Below are 23,274 nucleotides of genomic sequence, written 5' to 3'. Positions count from 1 at the left end.
CTCCTGAGCGACGAAAAGTGCTGCCCCTGAATTGTTGTGACTGAAGCGCCCCCATGGACTTCGCAGTCTCGTTGTCCTTCTTAATCTTTTCAAGGGTGGTGTCTACATCTGGACCAAACAGTCTGTCAGGATTGACGGGCTGGTTGAGTATTGTAGTTTGAATGTCAGGCTTAAATCCAGATATACGAAGCCAAGCTTGTCGCCTTAACATGACGCTAGTGTTAATTCCCCTTGCCGCTGTATCTGCCACATCAAGTGCACACTTTATTGCAGCGTTTGAGATAAGCTTTCCCTCTTGTATGAGCATTTCGGCTGCTTCCTTAAACTCATCAGGTAGGTGTTGAAGGAGCTGTTCTAGGGTGTCGTAATGCGCCCTATCGTAGCGTGCCAATAGTGCCTGTGTGTTTGCTATACGCCATACATTGGCAGCTTGCGCAGCCACCCTCTTGCCGGATGCCTCAAGCACTTTCGACTCCTTGTCTGGGGGAGGAGCTTCACCCGTCGTTTGGGAGTTTGCCCTCTTGCAGGCATTGGCGACCACCAACGAGTCCAGAGGCAACTGTCCACGAATATATGCAGGATCTCCAGGTGCTGGCCTGTATTTTTTCTCGATACGTGGGTTGACCACTCTTGCCCTGGTAGGTTCTTTAAAGATCTCTGGGACATGTTTAAGGACACCTTTGAGCATAGGAAGTATTTTAACTGTCCTTTCTGAGACAGAGAAAGTGTCGAACAAAAAATCTTCCTCCACCGGGTCAGCATGCATGTCCACATCATGATTTGCTGCTGCCCGCTCTATTAAAGCATTAAATGCTGCAGAATCCTCTGTTGGAGATGTACGTGTCCCAAAACCTTGTGGATCTTGTACCACCTGATGTCCACCTTGGTCCCCAGTGTCGTCATATGAGTCCTGCTGAACATCAGGGTCATTGTCAACTGGGAAATTGTATTGGTCATATTGTTCACCATCCTCCCCTCCTGATTGGTTGGGTGAAGGAGATGGACTTCTTCTTGGTGGTGGCAGAATAGGGTCAACAAGGGCAGGAATGTCCTGTGCCGGCCTCTTCTTCTTTAGTGGAATAACATAGGATTCCAGTGGTTGGGAAGTGATTTTCCTCTTGTAGAGGGTTAATTTCCCTGTCTGGGCATCGATGTAATGCTCAGATTGTTCTTCTGAGGCTTGATGTTCATCCGAGCGTCCCTTTTGCGTCGAAGGATCCGACGTGTTAGCGATTTTCGGCACCGATCTTGGTGCAAATGCTTTCGGTGCCACCCTAGGTGGCAGAGTGTAGAGAAGCTTGTTCGAGGTCTTTGGAGGCGAAGCCGTTGACGACAAAGTCTTCTCCCGAATACGTTTGAGGGAGTCGGTCACCTGCTTTGTGAAGGAGGCCGAGGGTTTGGTAGCCGACGGCCGATGTTCGGTGGCGTCGGAGTCCCTCGGTGTGGACGAGATTTGCGTCGACGAATCGGCGGCTGCAACGTGTCGCGGCTCCGTTGGAGGCTTTGGCGCCGACGCCGGTGCTGCCGTAGTGCCTGCGGCCTTCGGGACGTGGCTTTTAGTCGACTTTGATTCGACTGCGCGTTTACTTGATGGCGCCGTAGGAGCGTCCGAAGGCGTGTCAACAGTCTTAGATGTCCGTGCCGGAGCAACCGTGCTCGACACTTGATGGACGTCCTTCTTAGAGGATGGCTCCTTGTGCACCTTTTGCAACGCTGTCGACTCGACAGCCTTCTTCGACTTCGGTGGGCCTGAGGGCGACGGAGTCGATGAAGGAGCAGGCTTCGATACTTTTTGTTGGACGCCGGCCATTTTAGGTGTTGTCGAATCCGAAGGTTTCGGTTTTGGCTGGACGTCGGCCATCTTTGGTGCCGTCGAATGCGAAGGTTTTGGTTTCGATATCTGAGATGCCGGCTCCGCTTGAGTGTCCGTGGCCGGGCCAGAAGGCGGGGCCGGGGATAGCGGTGCAGGGTCGTGGGTAAGGCCGAGTGGCGATCCCGTGACCTGAGCCTGAGAAAAGTAGACTTCGTGGCATAGCTCTTCCTCTGAGCTATCTTCCGCGGCCCCATAAACTTCTTCGTCGTCCCCTACCTCCACGACGTCTTCAAGGTCTTGGCCCTGTCCTTCGACATGTTCCTCGGGATCGGCCTGGACCTCCGTCGATGGTGGTGAAATCTGTAGATGATGGCTAACGCCTTCTTCCGCGGGGTCGTCGAATATGTCGTCGGGTGCCGGCGCCACTCGCTGGGCCTCGAGGCGCGCCGCGCGCCGATGCTTGAGCGTCTTCTTGGACCTGAACTTTGAGCAGGCCATGCAGTTTTCTTCGTTGTGGTCCGGTGATAGGCATTTATTACAGACCGGATGCACATCGATATGTGGATATTTGGATCCACAGACGGGGCAGAACTTGAACGGGCTCCGCTCCATGTTAAGTTCGTCGGGTCTTGCTGCGACGAGAGGGCCTCGATCGAAGAGTTACTCGACTCCGTAGATGCCCGGCTCAGAGAGTCGGACGACGGCCGAGACCGTACGCAGACAATACCGACGCAGGTAAAGAAGGCCTTTTGGCCTTAAGAACAAAGTTTTTTCGGTTCCGACACGGAGACGTCGAAACCACATCCGAACCCAATGGCGGAAAAAAACAATCTGGGGATGGAGTCGATGCCCATGCGCACTGGAGTCCAGGGGAGGAGCCACCTATCTCGTGATACTTCGAAGACTCTTCCAGGACAACAATGTGCAATCATCCGGACCCAACACTAGGCGGCGATCTATGCATAAGATATGAATTTAGCAGCCCACATGCCTCGAACCTGTAGTTTACTACTTTTTCTTCATATCAGTAGAGCTGGGTCTTTTTTTCTCACTCCAATGGACATGACTGGCATCAAGCTGGTAGTGAAGTGGCTCTTCTGATAGGGAGCCCTAGCAGGTGCAAGCTTTTTGGGGCCCTAAAACCTGCACAGAAATCTAATCCCTTTGAAGGCACAGACTGATGGCATCCCTCCCAACAAGCAGGTGATAATGAGAGGTTGGCCCACAGGTAAAATGCAAAACGATCATTGAATTACCACTGTTCAGATTAACAGTCAGACCTCATCTGCATTACCGAGACCAGTTTGCAGGCATCAGCTTCTTAGTAGTAAACACAAATAATAGACTTAAGAAATGGGCTGCCAAATGGTGTGATGCTTAAATAATGCACAAGTTCAACAACAAAACACTACTGAAAGAGCATAACAATAACCTAGGCAAAAGTATTATACAGAATGGCTGACAAAGGGACAACTGTTAAGAAATGTTCAAATTTCCAGAGAAACACACTTAGTACAACAGATATCATTTTGAGTGGAATATTATTTCTTACCTAAACAGGGCAAGTTGCTCCTATAGTAAATTGCTTGTTTAGCCTTTCAGGCTTGCATTTTGTGAGACTCAAAGCCTTTCTCCGATTTTTTGATTGCAACAGACTCCAGCCTACCTTCTCCCTTACAAACCAGACAGCCTGGCCAGATCTTCCCTAACCCAGAACACAAGCAACCCAGGACTCATGTCAACCTTATTAGGGCTGGTCAGCCAGGTATAGCCTGGTTTCAGTGACAGAGTGTGTGCAGGATATACGCCTGGGCATGCCCATCTCACTACTAAGGGCAAAACCGGTCATGTGTAGCTTGTGTTGCAGTTCAGAGAGGACCTGGCCTGGCAGTTCAGGCTGGACTATTAACACTCGAGCAGGGTCAAGCCTGATTTCCATAAGGCTAGGTCCAAACTGAGGTGGTATGGTGTACAAAGTAACAATGGACTAGGATGCAGCCACAAGTAACTACCAGTGGCTGAGATTAATTCAAGCATTCCATCCATCATGGTTCTGTATTCTTCAGGGTGATGTTCTAAGTGAGATGGGTATGCCCAGATGTGGGTCTCATGCACACTGTGCTAATGGAACAAAGCTATACCCGACTGTTGAGCCCTAATAAGGGAGAAACCAATCTTGGGTTGCGGATGTTCCGGTTCAGGGTGGATATGCCCAGGCAGTTCGGGCTGGACTGTTTCCATTGAAGCAGGGCTAAGACGAAGTTGCATAGGGCTGGGTCCAACATGAGGTAGCAGCGTGTGCCAAATAACGATGTACTGGTATGGCAGTAATTAACAATGGCTAAGAATAATTACAGCAATGCATTCAGCGTATATGTAAATACATTTTTTTTTTTTTAAATATTGCGGCAGTGTTCAAAATCCATATGCTGTGATTTACCCCAATAAGCTAAGTGTTCTCCTAAATATACAAATCTCTGGAAGCAGACGGTCATCCCAGAGCTGTGCTTTCTGCTCCGAAACCCACCAGAGGAAAAAAGTATCTCACGATGGCAACTGAGCCCAGAGGCATTGTAGACCTACACTTTACATTTTTGAGTAACGCAGACTATGCTCCACACCTAAGGCAAAAACTTTGTTTACTTATTCAGTATTCTACATTTCATACCCAAAACTATTTTGTACACAAATTGAAGAATAGTAATGCTGAAAAAAATTGATGTCGTTACTTACTGCAAATACTCATCGTATAGATATTTGGTCAGTCTTTCACGGAAACACAACTTCAACTCATTCAGTCCGTACTTCAAAAAGTTATTCACTAGAGAGATCTATTATACCATTAAAACAAGAACAAAGTCAATGACATGTTAGTGCATTGTAAATCATATATTTGACTTAGTATCATTATTACCGGAGCACTGATCACAGAGCTAATGCAGTTAACATCCTTAGCATCAAAACAGTTAGTAGATCTTAAGCTGTCAAAACAAGTTAGTTGATGCATATTTTAACAAATGTGGAAGATCAAGGCTCCTGCTTAAAGAACTTAATTTGACACCATTATTTATTAAATCTTAGGATTCATTTCATCAGGGCCGTAAGATTTTGTAGATCCCTTTTGTAGGCCAGAAGAGATACTTTCCCCTGGTCACTGCCATGTTCTCTCTATGGAGAAATAAAAGAATACACTGGCCTCTCCTTGATGGACAGGAGGGACCGTTATTCGCACAGAGTCAGCGCCACTGAGTGGAACTTTTCCGCCTCCCCCTGTACCTATGGGGCCTCACTGAAGAATCTTGATGGAGGCCTTTGTATTCTCCGATTTCTCCACAGAGAGAAATTAGCAGTGACCAGGGGAAAGTGTCCCATTTGGCCTACAAAAGGATCCACAAAACCTTACGGGCCTGTTGAAAGCCATCGATCTTATTTGGCACAAGTAGGCTGAAACATGTTGACCATATGCTTATGTAGATGTGTGGGATATCTGGCTCTTCTTACAAGCATTCACTCATTTAACCTTGCCATTGCCCCTTTTTTTTTTTTTAATGGACTATTTTCTGGGAGAGGAGGTTATTTTAAAACAGGGTATCTATGTCGCTTATCCCATGCTGCCTCTGGTGTGAGAGACATCTCCTCCTGGTGGAGAATAGACCGTATTATGATGCTAGTGGCTAGTAGTACGCCAGTGGGGCAACATGCCACTGACAGAAAACAGCGCATAGGGACCTTTACAATTTTAGAGAGATCCCTTGACGCAACACTCTTTTCCCATTCTTTTAGATATATGTTCATATTAAAATATCCCCATCTTCTGATTACCTGTGCTTTCTGTAATCTACATTCTCCAATAGGAGCTTAAACTCAGTTTTAAACAGACTCTAAATAAGAAATGGTGGCACTTGTGCCAGTCTGGTTCTATTAATTACATTCAATTTAGAGTCATTGACGTTTTGTTTTTGGTATGGACACAGTGCTGCATCTAGATGTCAAAATGTTTTGGGATGGAACGGGCGTATGGCACTGGTCTCAAGTGTAAATAATTAAAGTGCAGGGACATGATATGTATTTTAATGCAGTGTGTGTCTTGTTGCCGATACTACCCTTGGGAAGTTTGGTACAAGGGGTCCTAGTGTCCCAAGTTTGTAAGTGAAAAATAAGTAAATCGTTAAACTCAAACTCATAATATATATATATATATATATATATATATATATATATATATATATATATATATATATATATATATATATATATATATATATATATATATCTTGATCCAATTCCCACTCGTGACAGGCCGATTTCAGACGACTCAAGGTGTCTAATGTTCTGCTGAAAGAACGACATTGTGGTCAATTGCCCATTCACATATTCCTTGGGCTTCTTTCGAGAGCAGATGAGACCTTGTACCTCCCTGCTTGGTTATGTAATGCATGGCTGTTGTGTTGTCCGTCCTGACCAGCACGGTTGCGTCTTGAACTTTCGGCCTGCAAGGCTAGGCGAATCGCTATGAGATCTAAGAGATTGATATGAAGAAAATGCTTTTCTGCGTTCCAGCGACTGCTCACTTGGAGGTCCTGTAAGACAGCGCCCCTCCCTTCCATTGAGGAGTCTGCGGTTAAAATCAGAGGGGATGGAGCCATTCTGAAAGAGACCTCTCGAGATATTCTCCTTAATAGCCCACCAGCCTGCTGCTTTTCTCATGAGAGGAGTGACCTTTATCTTGTCCTCGAAAGAACCTTCCACTTGGCGCCCTTGCATGTTCAGTTCTTGCAAGAGGCGCATTCGAAGTCTGCAATGCGGAACTAATGGTATGCCAGATGAGATCGATCCTAGGAAAGACTTGTATAGACGAACTGACAGGGATCGTCTCTTTTGTAAATGGTTGGCAGAGCAGATTAGCTTTTTATGTCCTTCTTCCGAAGGAAAAACCTTGCAGCTTCTTGTATCCCGAATAGAGCCCAGGAACTGGATGGAATAAAGCCTGATTTTTCCTTGTTGAGATGCAGACCCAGGTGATTGAAAAGTTGGATGTAACTTTCGACTGCCCTTGTCGATGCTTGAGAAGATGGCGCTTTTATCAACCAATCGTCTAAGTAAGGGAAAAACTTCCCGTGATTGTTTCCTTAGGAATGTTGCTACCTGGGCCAACACCCTTGTGAATATGAGCAGATCTGAGCCCGAACGGCAGTACTTTGAACTGAAAGTGGCTCTTAGCTACTGTGAGACGTAAATATTTTCTGTGAGCTGGGTGGATTGGAACGTGGAAATATGAGTCCTGGAGATCCAGAGTGCCATATAATCCCCTGGATTTAGAAAACGTAAGACGTCTTGAAGAGAGACCATTCGAAAAGAGAGTTTTATGAGATAGGTGTTGAGCTTTCTCAGATCAAAGATTGGGCGCCAATTTTCTTCCGCCTTGTGGATGTGGAAAAAAAAAAAAAAGAAAAACTGGAATAGAACCCACTTCCTCTTTGAGAAAGTGGCACAGGCTCTATCGCTCCCTTGGTGAGCAGTTGACAAATTCTGAGACGGAGAAGATGCAGGTGTTTTGATGCTGTGGCGCGAGGAGCTCTGGGAGGTGGAAGGTTTTGGAGTTCTAGTGTATGGCCAAATTGAACGATATTCAGAACCCACCGATCTGTTGTTATGATCTTCCAGCAATCGAGAAAATGTGTAAACCTGCCCCCCATCGGTGTTAAAAGGGGTGAAGGACCAGTATGCAGAGCCAGGTAGCCGCTATTGCCGTTTAGAAGTATCTCTCCCTTGACGTCCTTGTCTACAAAAGACGTCGATTGATTTTGCCTTTGAGAGTACTGAGGCTTGAATGATTGAGAGGATTGTGAATAGGAGGAGTAGCAATGTTGATAACCTCCCCCATATTTAGAGAAACCTTTTCCTCTTGCACCCCGGAAAGGTACTTTTCGATATTGAAGTGTGCCCAAAGATCTTGCCGTCTCGGTATCCTTTTTTAATGTCCTGTAAAGCATCATCTATATGCTTGTCAAACAGCATATCTCCATCGAAAGGCAGATCCAGAATTTTATTCTGCACCTTCAGGCAAAACGAGTTACATCTCAGCCAACCTTGACACCTCAGGATCGCTGAACCTGCCAAGGCACGAAAAGCCGTTGTAGCAATGTCCATTGCACAATCTATAATCTCAGATGAAGATCATTCACCTTCATCCAGGATCTTTCTTGTTTCCGCTTTGGCACTCCGTGGAAGCTGATCAATGAAAGGAGAGAGATCGCACCACATTTGGCGATCATATCGTCCCAAAATTGCCAGTGCGTTCGAGGCCCTAACAAGGAGGCTAGACATAGAGGAAAACCTCTTGCCTACATTGTCTCCACGCCTGCCCTCTCTGTCTGGCGGTGCAGTCAGGGGTGCCGTCGGGTTTCTTGATTTTCTTTGGGTCACCTGAGAAAAAACAGAGTCCGGTCTAGGTTGACCAATAAGACAGGCTGGACTGTCCTCCGGTGCCTTATATTTTTTCTCCAGACGCGGTAGAACCGGAGTTACAGTAGCTGGAGACTGCATCACCTTCTTGCCTTCATTCTAAACATGCTCTACTATGGGAATGGAACAAACAGATTTTTTGAAAGGTTCTTTAAAATTGTAGAGGAAACAGTCTGATTTTACCACAGGAACAGAAAGGCCAAATCTTTTAGATGCTCTTTCCATAAGATTATGGAAACCCCCTATGTCAGCTGGAGGCGAATGCACAAGGTCTGGGGATGGTGAAGCCGGATCTGGGATAACATACTCGTCCTATTCTGCATCAGGATTTTGGATAAGTTCCACATTCTGGTCTTCATCAGATAAATCATATTCATCATCTCGCACTGTAACTACATCATCATGCCCTTCTGTCACAGGCTGTTCTCCCTGACAGAAGTTTAAAAAAAAAAAAATTTTATATCCGTCGACACGGTTGTTGACGGTTGTCGTAGACGATGTAGATATCGTCGTAGACGGTGTTGTCTACATCGCCATCGACGCCGCCATCGTCGTCGACGCCGCCATCGTCGTCGACGCCGCCATCGTCGTCGACGCCGCCATCGTCGTCGACGCCGCCATCGTCGTCGACGCCGCCATCGTCGTCGACAGTGTCGTCGACGACACTGCCATAGTCGTCGACAAGCTAGACTTCCTCACACCAGTTTCTCCTGTTATAAGTCCCTTCCTCTCCTTTACACCTCGGTGAGGAGATTCAGGTGGACTGCGCCCGTCAGACCCCCAGGAGGTCTTTTTAGAGGCTTTTTGACGAATTTCCTTTGCAAGTCCCATCCTCTCCTTTACACCTCATTGAGGAGATTTAGTTGAACTGCGCCTCTCAGACCCATGGGAGGTCTTTTGAAGGCGTTTTGAGTGCGCTGCTCACAAGAAACCGGGTGAGATCGTATTCCTTCTAAGATCTTCCCGAAGACGCAGCCGACGAGGCCTCATCACTGTCATACTAGAAACTGGATCTGTTCTAGATTTTAGCTTCTGGAACCAGGTTAAAGATGGCCCTCACGGACCCTTATGTTTATCTTACCTAGAACTTGTGGTCCGGATACAGGCAATAAATGCCATCTTATGAGGGTCATTCATCTAAACGCCTCCTTTTACAACAGGTAGCACAAGCTCTAAAAAGGCCTTTTTTCTCCATGTATGATGATGAAAAAAGGGGAAAACAGAATCCTGAAGAGAATACAGTTGAAATCCAAAAGTTGAAGAGAAATCTGAGCAGAGCTTAGTGGAGACTCCCTTAGCACAACGTGCGGTAGAAAATCTGAGGCTCTGAGGCTCTCTCATGTGGGTTCTATGGGGTGAGGCTAATCGGATTGGTTGTTGCAAAATTTTGGTCTCTTTTACAAAAAGAGGTAGATATGCTGCAAACTGAGAGGAGGCCTAGGCCTTTCTTTCTCTTCTGTACATACTGCTATGGTATTTTCTATTTACCGAGGCTCCCAGGCTGACGATGGGGGAATGATACAAAGCATGAGAATCTATGAAAGTTCCAATACTGGGGCAACCTGCTCTCTGAAACAGTTTCATCTCACTGCGAGCACACTGATAGCAGCACCTCACCAGGTGACCGTGTGATGGGAGCCAATATTGTGTGACAAACGATGGTGCCGTGTGAGTTGGAGGGACTAGTGAAGGACTGTTGCAGGAGCACTGAAAACATTTACATTTCTCTCACAGAACAATTTAATATGTTTTTTTAGGAAGGCAGACCACTCCACATAGTCCCATCCTGAGCACTTCCAAAGAGCTCTATTTTTTTTAACACCACTGAAGAGGGCATAGGACGGCGTACAAAACAGGTAAGAATCTCATCTAACCTGTGGAGCATTTCTGATAAATTCCAAAATAGATTTATAACAATACAATAGGGCAGTTCTTAAAATGTGCTCAAGGAATCCTTGGGGTCCGCGGCCGCTTAGAAAATTAAATAATATTAACGAATGAAGTGCATTTAACAACAGAAGCAAAATGTAAAATTTTAATTTTTAAGAAGTGAAGCAATTAGAAATTGGGGGTCAAAAACGAAGGGGTCTATTACGATGGCAGGCGGACAAAGTCAGCCCGCCATCGTATCTGCAAATGGGACCGCCCGCACTGGCGGGCACATCTCAATTTTTTTACATTGCGGCGGGCGGTGCATTCAGCAGCAATCACCGCAATGTAAAAAAGGCATTTGTGCATTTGCATGCACAACGTGGCAGGCACCGTGCTGTGCCTGCCACGTTGTGCATGCAAATGCAGGGGGTCACAATAGGTACTCCCCCATATGCACCCCCCCACCCCCCTGCATCCCGGGGCCTGCAACGGACCCCCACATGCAGACTCCACATGCCTTTCCATGGCGGCAACACTGCCATGGAGAGGCACGTCACCGCCTGCATCTTGATATTGATGGCGGTGTCTTGCAGACACCACCACCATATCAAGCACCCTTTCTGCTTGGTCACCTGTTTGACCGTCGTAAAACCGGCAGACGGTCTTTCCGTCCGCCGGGGTCCTTCCCACCATACAAATATGGCGAGGGGTAACAGGAGGTGGGCGGTGAATAATGGCGGGCAGATCGCCCGCCATTATAATAGACCCCCAAGGCCCGATTCCAATGACTGGAGTCCTTCCGACATCAGTTTGGAACTGGAACCGAACAATCTCCTGTTGTCGGTTCCCGCCTAGGAATTAGGATGCAACCAAACCCTGTTCGGTCGCAATCCTATTCTTTACCATGAGAGCATGCATTTCAAACAGAATGCATACTCTTGTGGTAAAGAGCAGAGGTAAAGTTAATCCGAGCACCCTGTGGCAGGAACCTCAATGTGCCTGCCACCGGGTGAAGAATCATCAGGGGGAACCATAAGTGCCCCCTAGGCTGCCATTTGGCGGCCTTGTACCCATGGGGGCCCTGCTGGGGGCCACCAAAGGCAGATTTCCAATGCCTTTCTGTGTCGGCAAGGCCGGCACAGAAAGGCAGTGGGAAGCTGCCATCGCAATCCCCTGGCCGGAAAGAGCGGGCTGAGGGATTACTTAAGGCCTTCCGAACGGCGGACCGGAAGCCATTCGGTACTCCTGTTTGGAATCATTTCCAACTGACTCCATCAAAATTGGTTGGTCGGAAATTATTCCAAATAGGCGATTACGATATGCTAAGAATGGCTCCGACCCGCATCGTAATAGTATCCTCAGATTAACTTATGGGAGCATTGCAAGTGCATCCAACAAACTATAGTATGTAGGATGATAGTCCTGGCCCCTTAATATAAAAAAATAAAACATTTTTTACAGAGATTTTGATTTTTGATTTGTGTATTTGTATCATTATAGAATTAATTTAGCTTGGGTAAACATTGTTAATTTGGCAGAACTTTTCTGGACACCTTTTTAAAAACGGCGGATGTGTTGCAGTGATGATGTCATATTTCAGAAACCATGAGACCTATATACTTAATTTTGGTGTCAAAACATAGGTTTTGGGAGTCAAGTAATCTTATAGAGACAGCAAATAAATCCTCAGAGCAACCCTTCTACCATTTTCCAAAATGGTGGCCCTATAATGATGTTTTAGCCATCATATTTGTAATTTATTTTAATATTGTTTATAACTTCAGGTTTTCTATTGATCCAAATTCGTAAACATGAGCTAAGTAGGTAGTAGCAGAGGATGTTTACCTCCTGAAAAGTGTTGCTAACTACAAAATCGAAGGACTCATTCAAAGAAAAAGGTGTCCTATGCCAAACTAATCAGAAAGAAAAGCTAACAGACTGTGGCTCGACAGGAGAGTTAGAGATATTTCAGAAATACAGCAAGACAAAGTTCACAAAAGGTTGAAACTGATGGGTGAAGAGGATCAAATATTTTATCATTGTAACAGCAAGTGCTACAATTCGCATTCAAAGGGAAAAAGTTGTCCAAAAAATCCTAACAAGAAGCAGTGTTTTCTGACGAAGCGACGAGAACCAAACCTAATGCCCATCCACTCAAAGGATCGATGGCTACGGCTGGTCCACCTCCAAAAACTAGAGGATCTTCAATGTGTTATCTGTGGTTTAGCCAGAACAAGGGTCAAAGGGATTGACGAAAGAACAAAGTACAGAGTATGTGAGTCTCAAAGGGAAACATTTTTATTTGCAGCTAATTTTTTCCTAAGAGGAGTTTTCAGCCGAGGAGCTGATCCAAACAGCAAGGTGAATGCATTTGCAGCGGATTTGTATGCCTACCCGAATGGCATGCCTGCATACATTTGAAACTATGAATGTACAATGAGATCTCAGCAGCAACGTAACTGCTAGCCTTCAGTGAGCAAATTACGTTTTAAAGGGACTCTTGAGTGCTGGCTACGGGTTCACACTCCGTGAGATCAGACAAATAATGGTCAACATTGATGAAAATATATTGATCCATAATAATGAAATTAAGTTTTTTCTGGCGAGAATGTACACTGACAGAATTCATTTTTGTCAGTCTAACAAGAAGAATGAGCCACTTATGGTGTTCTCATCAGATTTGATTCCTGAAGTTCTTGCTGCCAAAATAAGATCATAGGATGCAGTAAAATCAGCTGGAAACATTTTAGGAAAGAATCTGAAAGATTTAGATTTTGGACTTAATGACAGACGTTGTGATGCCTCAGAGCTCTGCAAATCATGAGAGTCAAAAAGAATGCCCGATTGGTCTTAACATTTTTTACATCATTGTTTAATATAAGCAAAGCACAACTGTTACAAACTAAAGTTCGAGTTTGGAACAGACGCCGACAACGTGGATGATGGCTTTGAAGATATAAGTGAAGAAGTGGAAGACAATCCCATGAACAGACAGGCTTATGCTGTGCAAATGTATTGTCTTTTCCAAATCATGTTTTATGATTTACACCACAGCAAAAGGAAAGCTCTACTACACATGACAACTGCCCACACAATCTAGGACAAACACGAACGTAGAGAGCTAATCATATTCATGAATAGGATTGGTTTTACAACAAGTTATAATGACCTAGTACAGAGCAGGGCCTTGGTAGCAGCTCATGCTGTAAAATTTTGTGAATCCGAAAGCACATCACTTCAAGTCCCTTTACCAGGAAAGGATTTACAATTGCAGCCCTTGATAATTTTGATCTTGAAGACAGCTCTTCCTTGCCTGGAGCATTCAGAACACATGATACTGCCATGGTGCTTTTTCAAGACTGTGCCAATGAAGTAACTACTGGAAAACAAGATGTGTTGGAATAAACAAACATAGCTGCAAACATAACCCAATTCCCTTGCCAATGTGTGCAAAATCACTATAAGCTCCGATCTTCCAGAATACCGTCCCGCTGAAAAAGGTTGGGTTTTAACCAGTATACCATCTCCAGTCACAAACTACACAACAGTATACATAGCTCTAAAAAATTCCAAAATGTGTGTGCTCAGCTTGAAGACCAGCCTATCCTGACAAATTTCTGCATTGAAGGTGTCTTCAGTATTGTAGCCGACCATTTTATGAACAATCCTGTACAATTTGATGTTTATCCAAAGATAGGCGTTTTCCACGTGCTAACAGTTGCATTGCAGTGTGCAGGAAGCGTTCTCTAGACGATTGCACTTATTGAGGCTGAAAACTTTGGAAGCAAAAACGGTCCAGCCAGTATTGAATGGAACTCATTATGTTCGTTAGTTAATAGGTACGCGTGCCATACAGAAACACAGCGTTTGAATGCTTTCTGGAACAAGAATGACAAATTAGGTTTTGCATATCTTATCTCAGAAGTGATTAAGGCACAGACTGAACTTCATTCATAATACATGATGTAAAGCCAGGCAAAGTTCAATACACTCAGTTTAAAATCAGATAACCTGAAAAACTAATTTGTAGAGTTGGTCAAAGAATGTGAAGAAAAACTTGGTACATGCTGTTTGGGAGCTGCATGTGAAGACTGTCGAATCACTGATTATTGTGTCTCGCGAATTCGATTGCCTAAACTACCTGAGATATGGGAGCAGGTATTTGGAAAGCGTTTAGAAGCTAGAGGTGGAAAACCCATACCTCCACAGAAAATTAATCCCAAGACATTTTGTGGTGAAAGACAGAGGGGAGATTCAATGCTGTGGCTCCTGATATGAAGCTTGAAAAGACAATTCAGAGATCACAGAAAAGTTCTACGGGAATTGTTGGCCAGACACATAAAAGTGAATGCGTTGCTCAATTGCAGCCACTTTACCATGACGTCCTTTCTATTTTCAATGTTTTCAGAGAGATGACAAATTCTAAATTAATGGACCATTGTGAAACTGATCCTCACCACGAACTTGTAGGAAAGAGAGGGGCATGTTTTAATAAACATGCTGACAGCATTCTTCATTTCATGCAGAAGCAAGGAAAACCCTTTGAAAACACATAGGCTGTGGAAAGACAACTTTGTGACCAAACAATATGTGGATATCGATATAAAAGACAAGTCTACTAGATGTTCTGGAACAAAACTATATGAAGAACTGAAGCAGGAGAGATTTGTATCGAAAGAAAAACAGCTATTGGACATAGTCGCTAAAGTTAACTTCCATGCTTTAATTGCCATAGCAAGAGTTTTGTCCAACTAGCCATTACAAAACAGGTTACACAAAAACAACTTTCGTAAGCACATAGAGAGATGGATGTAGCAAAAGAAAGGGGTGCATTTATCAAAGACATTCTGTCACATGATCTTCTTCCAAACATAATATTTGATGGAAAAGCTGCAACCAAACCAGTGAAGCATAAACCTGTACAAGCGATTGGAGAAAAAATCCACCTAAAGAATTTCAAATCAAAAAGGTGTCCTCATTTGAAAACTACTGTTGTTGTGGACTTTATGTCACAATTGCGAATAGTCAAGATTTCATCCATGGAAAACTTCGGAGAGGTCGTTCAGCCGGTTCAACAAATATCAGTCAGTGTTGACCTTGCAAGAACTGCACATTGTTTTTGACAGTTATTTTGAACTATCTTTCAAAGAATGTGAGAGAATCAGACAAAGGTCTACAAGTGTAACAACTGACCTTGCCTGCATCAAAAATTCAACACCTATACCTGTAAACTTGATAAATTCTAGTCAACATCGAAAAAGATGAACTTGGAGATGTTAACTCGCCAAAACATTGATTATGCTGCAGTGAACACTGAATTTTCAATTATTGCAAGTTGAATGATTGTCAATCAAGAGTTGGTGCCTGCAGAGATATATTCAAAATGAATTGCTGAGACAGGACAAGAACTTGACTTTAAAGACGTAGAAAAAACCTTTTGCATGTGTGGAAAACGAGTTCAGATAGTCACATTTGACGATCTTCGGTGCAGTGAGTTCAAGAGATCAGCCTAGTTAAGTGACCTTCCACCGACATCATACTCTGTGCGTGGACACAGTAAAAGAGCGTTCTACTTTATCAGAAGATGTGTAAATGTTTTGGATCAAGCATATGAAGAGAAAGATCAGTGTGAATTTGGTTCGGAAGATATTCATGGGGTGCTCAAACCTACAACATTTTTAAAGCATCTACAAAGAGAACTTTCACATACTTGTACTTCAAAACCTATGCTATAAAAAGATGTCCCTGCCGATATGCTCTTCTCAAAATGTTCAACATTCTGCAAATGTACCACGAGCAACTGCTGAAAAAAATTAAGTGAACTATGAAAATGTGCCTTAAACAGGAGTGATCAACACTAATTTTTTTTCATATTCCGATTACAAACAATGTTTGGTGTATACATAAAAGGATTTAAAAGCATTATTATTGGTTTCATTTCTATATGTGGCTTTTTTCCCTCTATTATAGCCACCATTTTGTAAAATGGAGTAAGATTTGCTCTGAGGGGTTATTTTCTGTCTCTCGATGACTACTTGACCTATGTTTTGTCACCAAAATGAAGTATATAGGTCTCACGGTTCCTGAAATATTACATCACTGCAACACATCTGCCATTTTAAAAAATGTCATCCAGAAAAATTCGACCTGGATCAGAAATGTCTACCCAAGCTAAATTACTCCTCTAATGATCTAAAAACACAAATCAAAAATGAAAATTTATGGACAACAATTGTTTTACTGTGGTATATCAAGGGGCCAGGATTAGAAGTCTTCACTTTATTTAGAAAAACTTCCCACAAAAATTATTTAAATTTGCTTGTGGGTCGAATAAAATACGTCATAATTTGTGTATTTGCTTTTGTGTATTGTTTTGAGGTTCAAATCATCAAACACACTTAGGCTGGGGTTGCCTGCTTCCAGTAAGGACTCAAAACGTGTCAGTGGAAATCAATAATGATTCAGTGGGGCCCCTGGTTTCCAGTAGTGATTAAGTGGCAGTCCACACAAGTTAACCGGGTATGGAATAGAGGATTTTGCAAAACCCAAACACATTATTAACAGTCACAAAAGACATAATAGAAGCACTTACAACTGGCATGGCTGCGATGAAGTTGAATAAGTATCTCGTAAAATCTTTCCGGCTGCGACCAATGATAGCACTGCAAACCACATGCACAAAACATTAGCAACAAAGCAATGCTGCAAGCCATCTCCAAAATGTTTTCACAAATGCAGACCGTAACTTCCAAACAAGGAATACATGTTATATCACCAGCTCATGGAACGTTTAACATTTATTTAATTTTAAGTAGTAAACATCAATTTCTGCAAAAACAGCTTGCAATGTTTGAAATCAAATAATAACAAGGTCTATGGTTTTAAAACAACGCTGTGAGGGACTATGGAAGTGGTGGCATCTCACTGGCATTTTCAAGTTTATACATCATTATTATTGGTCAGTATAAATAGAATGGTAAAATTCCAAGTGATGCACTAATTGATACATTTCTACTAAAATGGCAGAGGCAAGGCTAGAACCTTTTTGAGGCAATGGATCTCATTTACTGAAGGATGGTGAGGTGTTTAGCATGCCATGCCAGGATCATAATTCACAAACCATTAAGGACACATTTCACCTCTCCAGGAGCCCCTGGCAGTCAGCAAAGGATATTGGTTTGTTTTACCTCATTAACACTGGCGGGGGATGTGATTTTCAGTTCAGGAATATGGTTTCAATTAAATTTACAAATGAATTGTGTTGAAACATAATGTAGAAATTCTTTAAATTCTTAGAAGCAGGTATGAGCAGATGCATAGCTATCACACTACTCTCATTGTCGAGTAAGACCACAGCAACAAAGGCAGCGGAAGTAAAAGTGTTGAAAAGTTGAGCAATAACCAGAGTACTGGGAAATTCAAGGTACTCTTCTCAATGGTGGCACACTTACAGGGATGTTAGCAGAAAGCATTTCCTTAAAATATTTAAAACTTTACTGATTTACACATTATGACTTATCTGACCCTAATCTATTCCTTACAATGTCCTAAAAGTAGATGAATATAACCTCAAAAGACAAATAATATACATTTCAATTTGTCATTTATAAAAAATAAAAAAAAGTCTTATTCGAAAAAGTTCTCTTAGGGGTGAAAACACATTTGTAACCAATCAGTCGAACTACATGTATTTCACATTGCACAAGAAAATATTCTGGAGAAACACTCTTGCAAAGCTGCTAAACATGTTTGAAGGCATTTGTTTATGCACAGCTCTTGAATTGCACCACAGACCTAGAATTAATGATGTGTTTTGATAGGTGTTACTGTTGCATGTTTACTTTCGGCAAAGCTTAACCCGTCAGATAGATGGTCTCAAATTTTCCACTAGAATGTGCGGACGTAGAGGAATTGACAATGCATTCAACGATTGAGGTGCATCCAGGAGTTGCTGTGAGGTACAGTCGCAGGTAACTTCTTCCTTATGTAAATAATCTTTCCAACTATGGGATAAAGAACTTGGTATATCATGAAAATAGCTATATAATGGTGAGCACCAACAATTCGGAGACCACCACAGATCTATTTTGGCCTAGGAATGAGGTGTTACCACACACCTGAATGTTTGAGATCAAACGGATAAGTTTATGATTTTATATGCAGGTGATAGCACCAACTGGTCATCAAGAAATCATATGCACTTGTTGAGCAGAAGATGATTCTAAAAACCTTCTTCGGTGATCTGCATGAGTGTATTTCTTTTCCACATCACCCTATCTGTATGAGGGTGATCAACAGAAAACTTTCAAAGTAATTCAGTGGCTCCCCACTCTCAGTGAGCTCTGACATGTTCTGGTATTTGAACTTTTAAAGCGCACAGTTACCCTTGGGTGTCCTGGCGCTAAGCATGCCTGCTGCTTGTCAGTACTGAGGGGGTTACTGTGAGAAAACCCATGTTTTCAAGCCCTTTCCTGAAGGTGAGGAGATCGGCTGACTTCCTCAAATGGAACAGGAGCTCATTCCAGGCCTTAGCGGTGCAGGTGAGGATACATCTGCCCCCCCCCACCCTGCCTGTCTGTGTAGGAGGTAATATTAAAGTCATGGGATCTGATCTCCTAGTACCCCTGCTTCCGACAGCCGATCCATCAGCTCTTCATGATGGACTGTGTCAAAGGCTGCTGATAAGTCTAACAATATCAGAATTGCCTTTCCTCCACTATCCAAGGCCTCCCTCACTTCCTCGGTTGATTTAATTAGGGTGAACTCGGTGCGGTGTTCTGCTCTAAACCCATATTGAGATGGGTCGAGTAGATTATTAGTCCGCAGAAATGTACTGAGCTGGAAATTCATGGCCTTTTCAATTATTTTTTAAGGAAGTTGAATTCTTGAAATTGGCCTGTATTTGTTTGGATTACTGGGGTCAAGGGTTGATTTTTTTAATGGGGGGGGGGGGGGGGGGGAGTATAGAGGCCTTCCAGTTTCTGGGAAATTTTCCTCTTGTAAATATGGCGTTAAACAGTGGTGTAAGGGCGATCCTATGACTTCTGGGATTTGTTTCAAAACCAATGCTGAACATGGATCGACGGCGACCCGGATCGAACGGAATTTAGAAGCTTAAATCGAGTCGGGTGTCCCTAACAGGGAGAAATTATCCAATGTGGAGACGGATGCCCGACTACTCAATGACTGGATTGGCAATATGGTAACATATATTGCCCCGGCGACAGCCGCTACATCTAAACGAGACTCTCCATCTGCTCCCTGGTTCTCTCAGGAGCTTAGACTACAAACATCAGATTGCAAAAAACTGGAGCGCTTATGGAGGAAAAACTACGAACGTCTACAGAAGACTTACTATAAGGAAGCATCCAAAAAATTGCATAGAGCTATTAGAAAAGCAAAAAAACAGTTCTATGCGAACTCTATTCAGCAAGCTGAACACCCAAGTAGGGAAACTTTCAAAATAGTACAGTCTTTCTTTAAACCTATGAGTGTTGAGAGGGATGTCCTCCCATCGGTCTCATTCTGTAATAGCATCTCTGACTTCTTTGACTCTAAAATAAAGAAAGTCTATGAGTCCTTTGGCCCAGAGAAGATCACGGAAAAAAACGATCTAGCTGGCACTACATCGGACCGCGCTATCTTGACACAATTTGCTCCGATAGACCGGAGTACAGTTAAGCTAGAACTCAGCCGATGCAAATCGGGCTCGCCGGACGACCCATGCCCTCCCAAACTTTGGAGTCGCATAGCCGACTTCGTGGCCCCCACTATTCAGCATATATGGAATTCATCCATCTCTTCGGGGACATTCCCGAATATCTGGAAACATGCTACTCTACTCCCCTTAAAGAAAAAACCAAATGGGGACCCCAAGGACCTCAACAATCTTCGCCCGATCTCCCTCCTGGCAGCACCAGGCAAAATGCTTGAGAAAGTTATCCAGCGCCAATTGAATCAATTTATTGAGCAAAACAAAATATTACACGAGACACAATCAGGCTTTAGACCCGGCTTTAGCACTGAAACCGCACTAATTGAGGTGGCCGAGTCAGTGAGGTGGTCGATGGATTCGGGAGACTCAGCTATATTGGTGCTCCTGGATCTGTCGGCCGCCTTTGATACGGTCGACCACAATATTCTGCTGCTGCGACTGGCGAAGCTAGGCATCCAGAGCCAGGCTTTGGAGTGGATACAATCATACCTGACTCAAAGGACTCAGAAGGTGGCTCTTAAGAATGTCTCCTCTTCTCCAAAAACCCTCAGCTGTGGTGTCCCCCAGGGTTCGGCCTTGAGCCCACTCCTATTTAATGTTTACCTTGCTCCACTCTTCACGCTAATTGCCAACTGGGGGATCAAGGCAATTTCATACGCCGATGACACCCAGCTGGTGTTCCCATATTCAGAGGTGTCAGAGATATCCTTTCCGAGTCTGAAGGGGTGCCTACAAGACGTGGCCTGCTGGATGAACACCAATAAACTAAAACTCAATGCCAGCAAGACAGAGGTGATCTTTTTCGGAAAAAGCCCCCCTCCACCATCTGAACTATGGTGGCCGGCAGAGATGGGACACGCCCCCTCGCCCAGCCACTCAGCAAGAAATCTTGGAGTCCGGTGGGACGACAAGCTGTCATTTGCTTCACACATCCAGCAAGTGGCAGGTTGCTGCATGAGCAAATTGAGAAATCTCCGCAAGATTCTCCGATTTTTACCAACTAGCTGCCGAAAAACTGTAATCCATGACACAGTTACTTCAAGGCTGGATTACGCCAATGGCTTGTATCTGGGCTTACCAAAGTATCTTATACGACAACTCCAAATGGTCCAAAATGCGGCTGCGAGACTTTTAATGAGGATTCCTTACAAACACTCTATCTCTCCGCATCTCCTTTCCCTTCACTGGTTACCAGTGGCAAGCAGAATAAAATTTAAAGCACTCACCCTGGCTTTTAGATCTCTGTTCGGCAACTGCCCAAATTACCTGAAAGCTAGACTACCAAGATACACCCAAGCCCGGTCCCTTAGATCCAACAACAGTGTACGCATTACAGCCCCTAGAGCAAAAAGAGCCAGGTTAGGTGGACGCACCTTCTCGGCCAATGTGGCGGCACTATGGAACTCGCTACCCCCTGCTCTCCAACAGGCTCCATCCGAAGCATGTTTCAAGCGATTACTGAAAACCTGGCTGTTTGCCTCACCACGGTAGGCACCACGTTAGACTCCAGCTCTCTACCTAAACGGGCACAACACTGTTGCTATAGCGCCGGGACACCTCCTCGTGAGGTAGCTGTTCGCGCTTTATAAAACTCTGTATTATTATTATTATAATAAATTCTTCTTTCTGTGGCATCACCCTTAACCCCCTGTGATCTAGGGTAAATGAGGAAAAGATGGATTTCACTTTTTGTTGGAAGAAGTTGGACAATTTTTCACAGAGTTCAGGACTGCTTTGGCTCATGGAGGCCATGGGGGCCGCTAGTTTAGAAATGGTTCTGAAGAGTTCTCTGGAATTCGATTTGGACTGAAAGATTTGTTCTGCAAAGAACTCCTTTTTAGTTTCCAACAATGTACCCTTATACAGTCTGAGGCTTTCCGTATATTATTTTTTACCCAAGCTTTTGTAGCCTCTCCTCCATGAGGAAACGAAAGACCCCACCATCCAAGGGTGATGTTCTCGGCTACTAATCAAACAGGTTCTGAGGGAGCGTAGTATGTGATCGATTTTCAACATTGATCTTGTTAACACAATGGCAACCACAAAGTAAACAATTTTAATCAATGAGGTCTGTCCAAGAACCATTGCAACAGTAACGTAGTCTCATGCCCAGATGTGGGTGGCAAACCGAACCACACCTAAGGAGTGGAGGTGTGATGACATGGTTGACTACAGCAAGTCATGCAGTAATCATGGCCATTGTATAAATCAGACTGTTCACCGAAGGGCCTCTCAACTCAATTGTGGCAAGCTAAATAATTTAGCATATGCAAATTAAAGTGCCCCACACCTAAAGGGAGACATTACCCAAGACATCTTAAAAATACATAGTGTACGATGAAGTACTGGAACTGAAGAGATGGTTTGGGGTTTAACTCTAACACTAGCTTATTTAAAACGGGTATGAAGTAACCCTGAGGTTCAAATTTGAATTGAATGTGATTGCTTTCATCAAAAGAGGCACATGAATGAATATGATGGCAGGTGCACACTATGAGAAGCTGAAACCGCACCCAAGTTGGACATAGGGTGCTGTCAGATTATTTGCATTCAAAGGGGTAAATCCACACCTTTTCAAGACCACTGTGCTGCATGGAAACTCCGAGACCCAATGCTTTGTAAGACGTAAGCTGCTTACCTGCCATTCAGAAGACTCTCCAGGCCTATGCAGTTTTTGGAGACAGGGGCCTCAATGTCTTACCTGTACAATATATATATATATATCAATATATCACTTGTACAGGATTCTATAAGAGAGCTCCACATCGACTCCCACGTGTCACCTTCAGTCTAATGCTAAAAATGTTCGTTACACACATAAGAAACCAGTTCTAGCCTATTTTTCATAGGCTAGCACTGGGAATTCCTTAAAACACTTAAGCTGCAATTCCGGATTAGAAAGGTGTAACTGCATCAGGTTTCATATCTTTGTAATGACAATGATAAATCCTCTTTAATGGTAAAGTTGGTTACTATTTTAGAAATGTCACTTTTAGAAAGTGAGCATTTCTCTGCTCTCATGGTTATATGTGCCTTGCATCCCGGTCTCAAATACACGTCTGGGATGGGTGACAGATACACTTTGTGAATTCCCTCTAGACCGCAACAAACACAGGAACGGTGGGTGTGACAGAGAACTCCTCTGCATTCGTCTACATTCTGATGGCTTTACCTGGGCAGGAAGAGGGAGGGGGAGCTGAAACTTACACCTGAATAGGCAGTGTCATGTGTCTCTCACAAAGCAGGCCTAAAGAAATTATTAAAAGATGTTACCACACCGAAAGGTCTAGTGACAAATAATCTACTCGACCTAATAATGCGCTTGAGTCGTAAACTGCTTTCAAATGATCTGATCATCTGCAATATTTTAATTCACTGAGTCGCCATTTTCTTCTTTATTAATTTTGTT

At 43.8% G+C, this 23,274-nt stretch overlaps 1 protein-coding gene across 1 annotated transcript in view; it reads right to left on the bottom strand.

Annotated features, from left to right (window-relative positions):
- Positions 1 to 23,274, bottom strand: part of ABCD3 (ATP binding cassette subfamily D member 3) — a 344,077-nt gene that overhangs the window by 207,299 nt on the left and 113,504 nt on the right. Inside the window, exons 5-6 of the mRNA XM_078641238.1 lie at positions 16,743 to 16,812; positions 4,547 to 4,644 (exon numbers count right to left, since the gene is read on the bottom strand). Of these exons, the coding sequence (XP_078497364.1) occupies positions 4,547 to 4,644; positions 16,743 to 16,812 (168 nt within the window). The remainder of the gene's footprint in view (positions 1 to 4,546; positions 4,645 to 16,742; positions 16,813 to 23,274) is intronic.

This window comes from Lissotriton helveticus, chromosome 1_1 (assembly GCF_964261635.1).
Source record: "Lissotriton helveticus chromosome 1_1, aLisHel1.1, whole genome shotgun sequence".
In the NCBI taxonomy this organism is placed as follows: Eukaryota; Metazoa; Chordata; class Amphibia; order Caudata; family Salamandridae; genus Lissotriton; species Lissotriton helveticus.
Note: the sequence above shows the minus strand (reverse complement) of the source record. Positions and strands in the feature narration are given on the sequence as shown.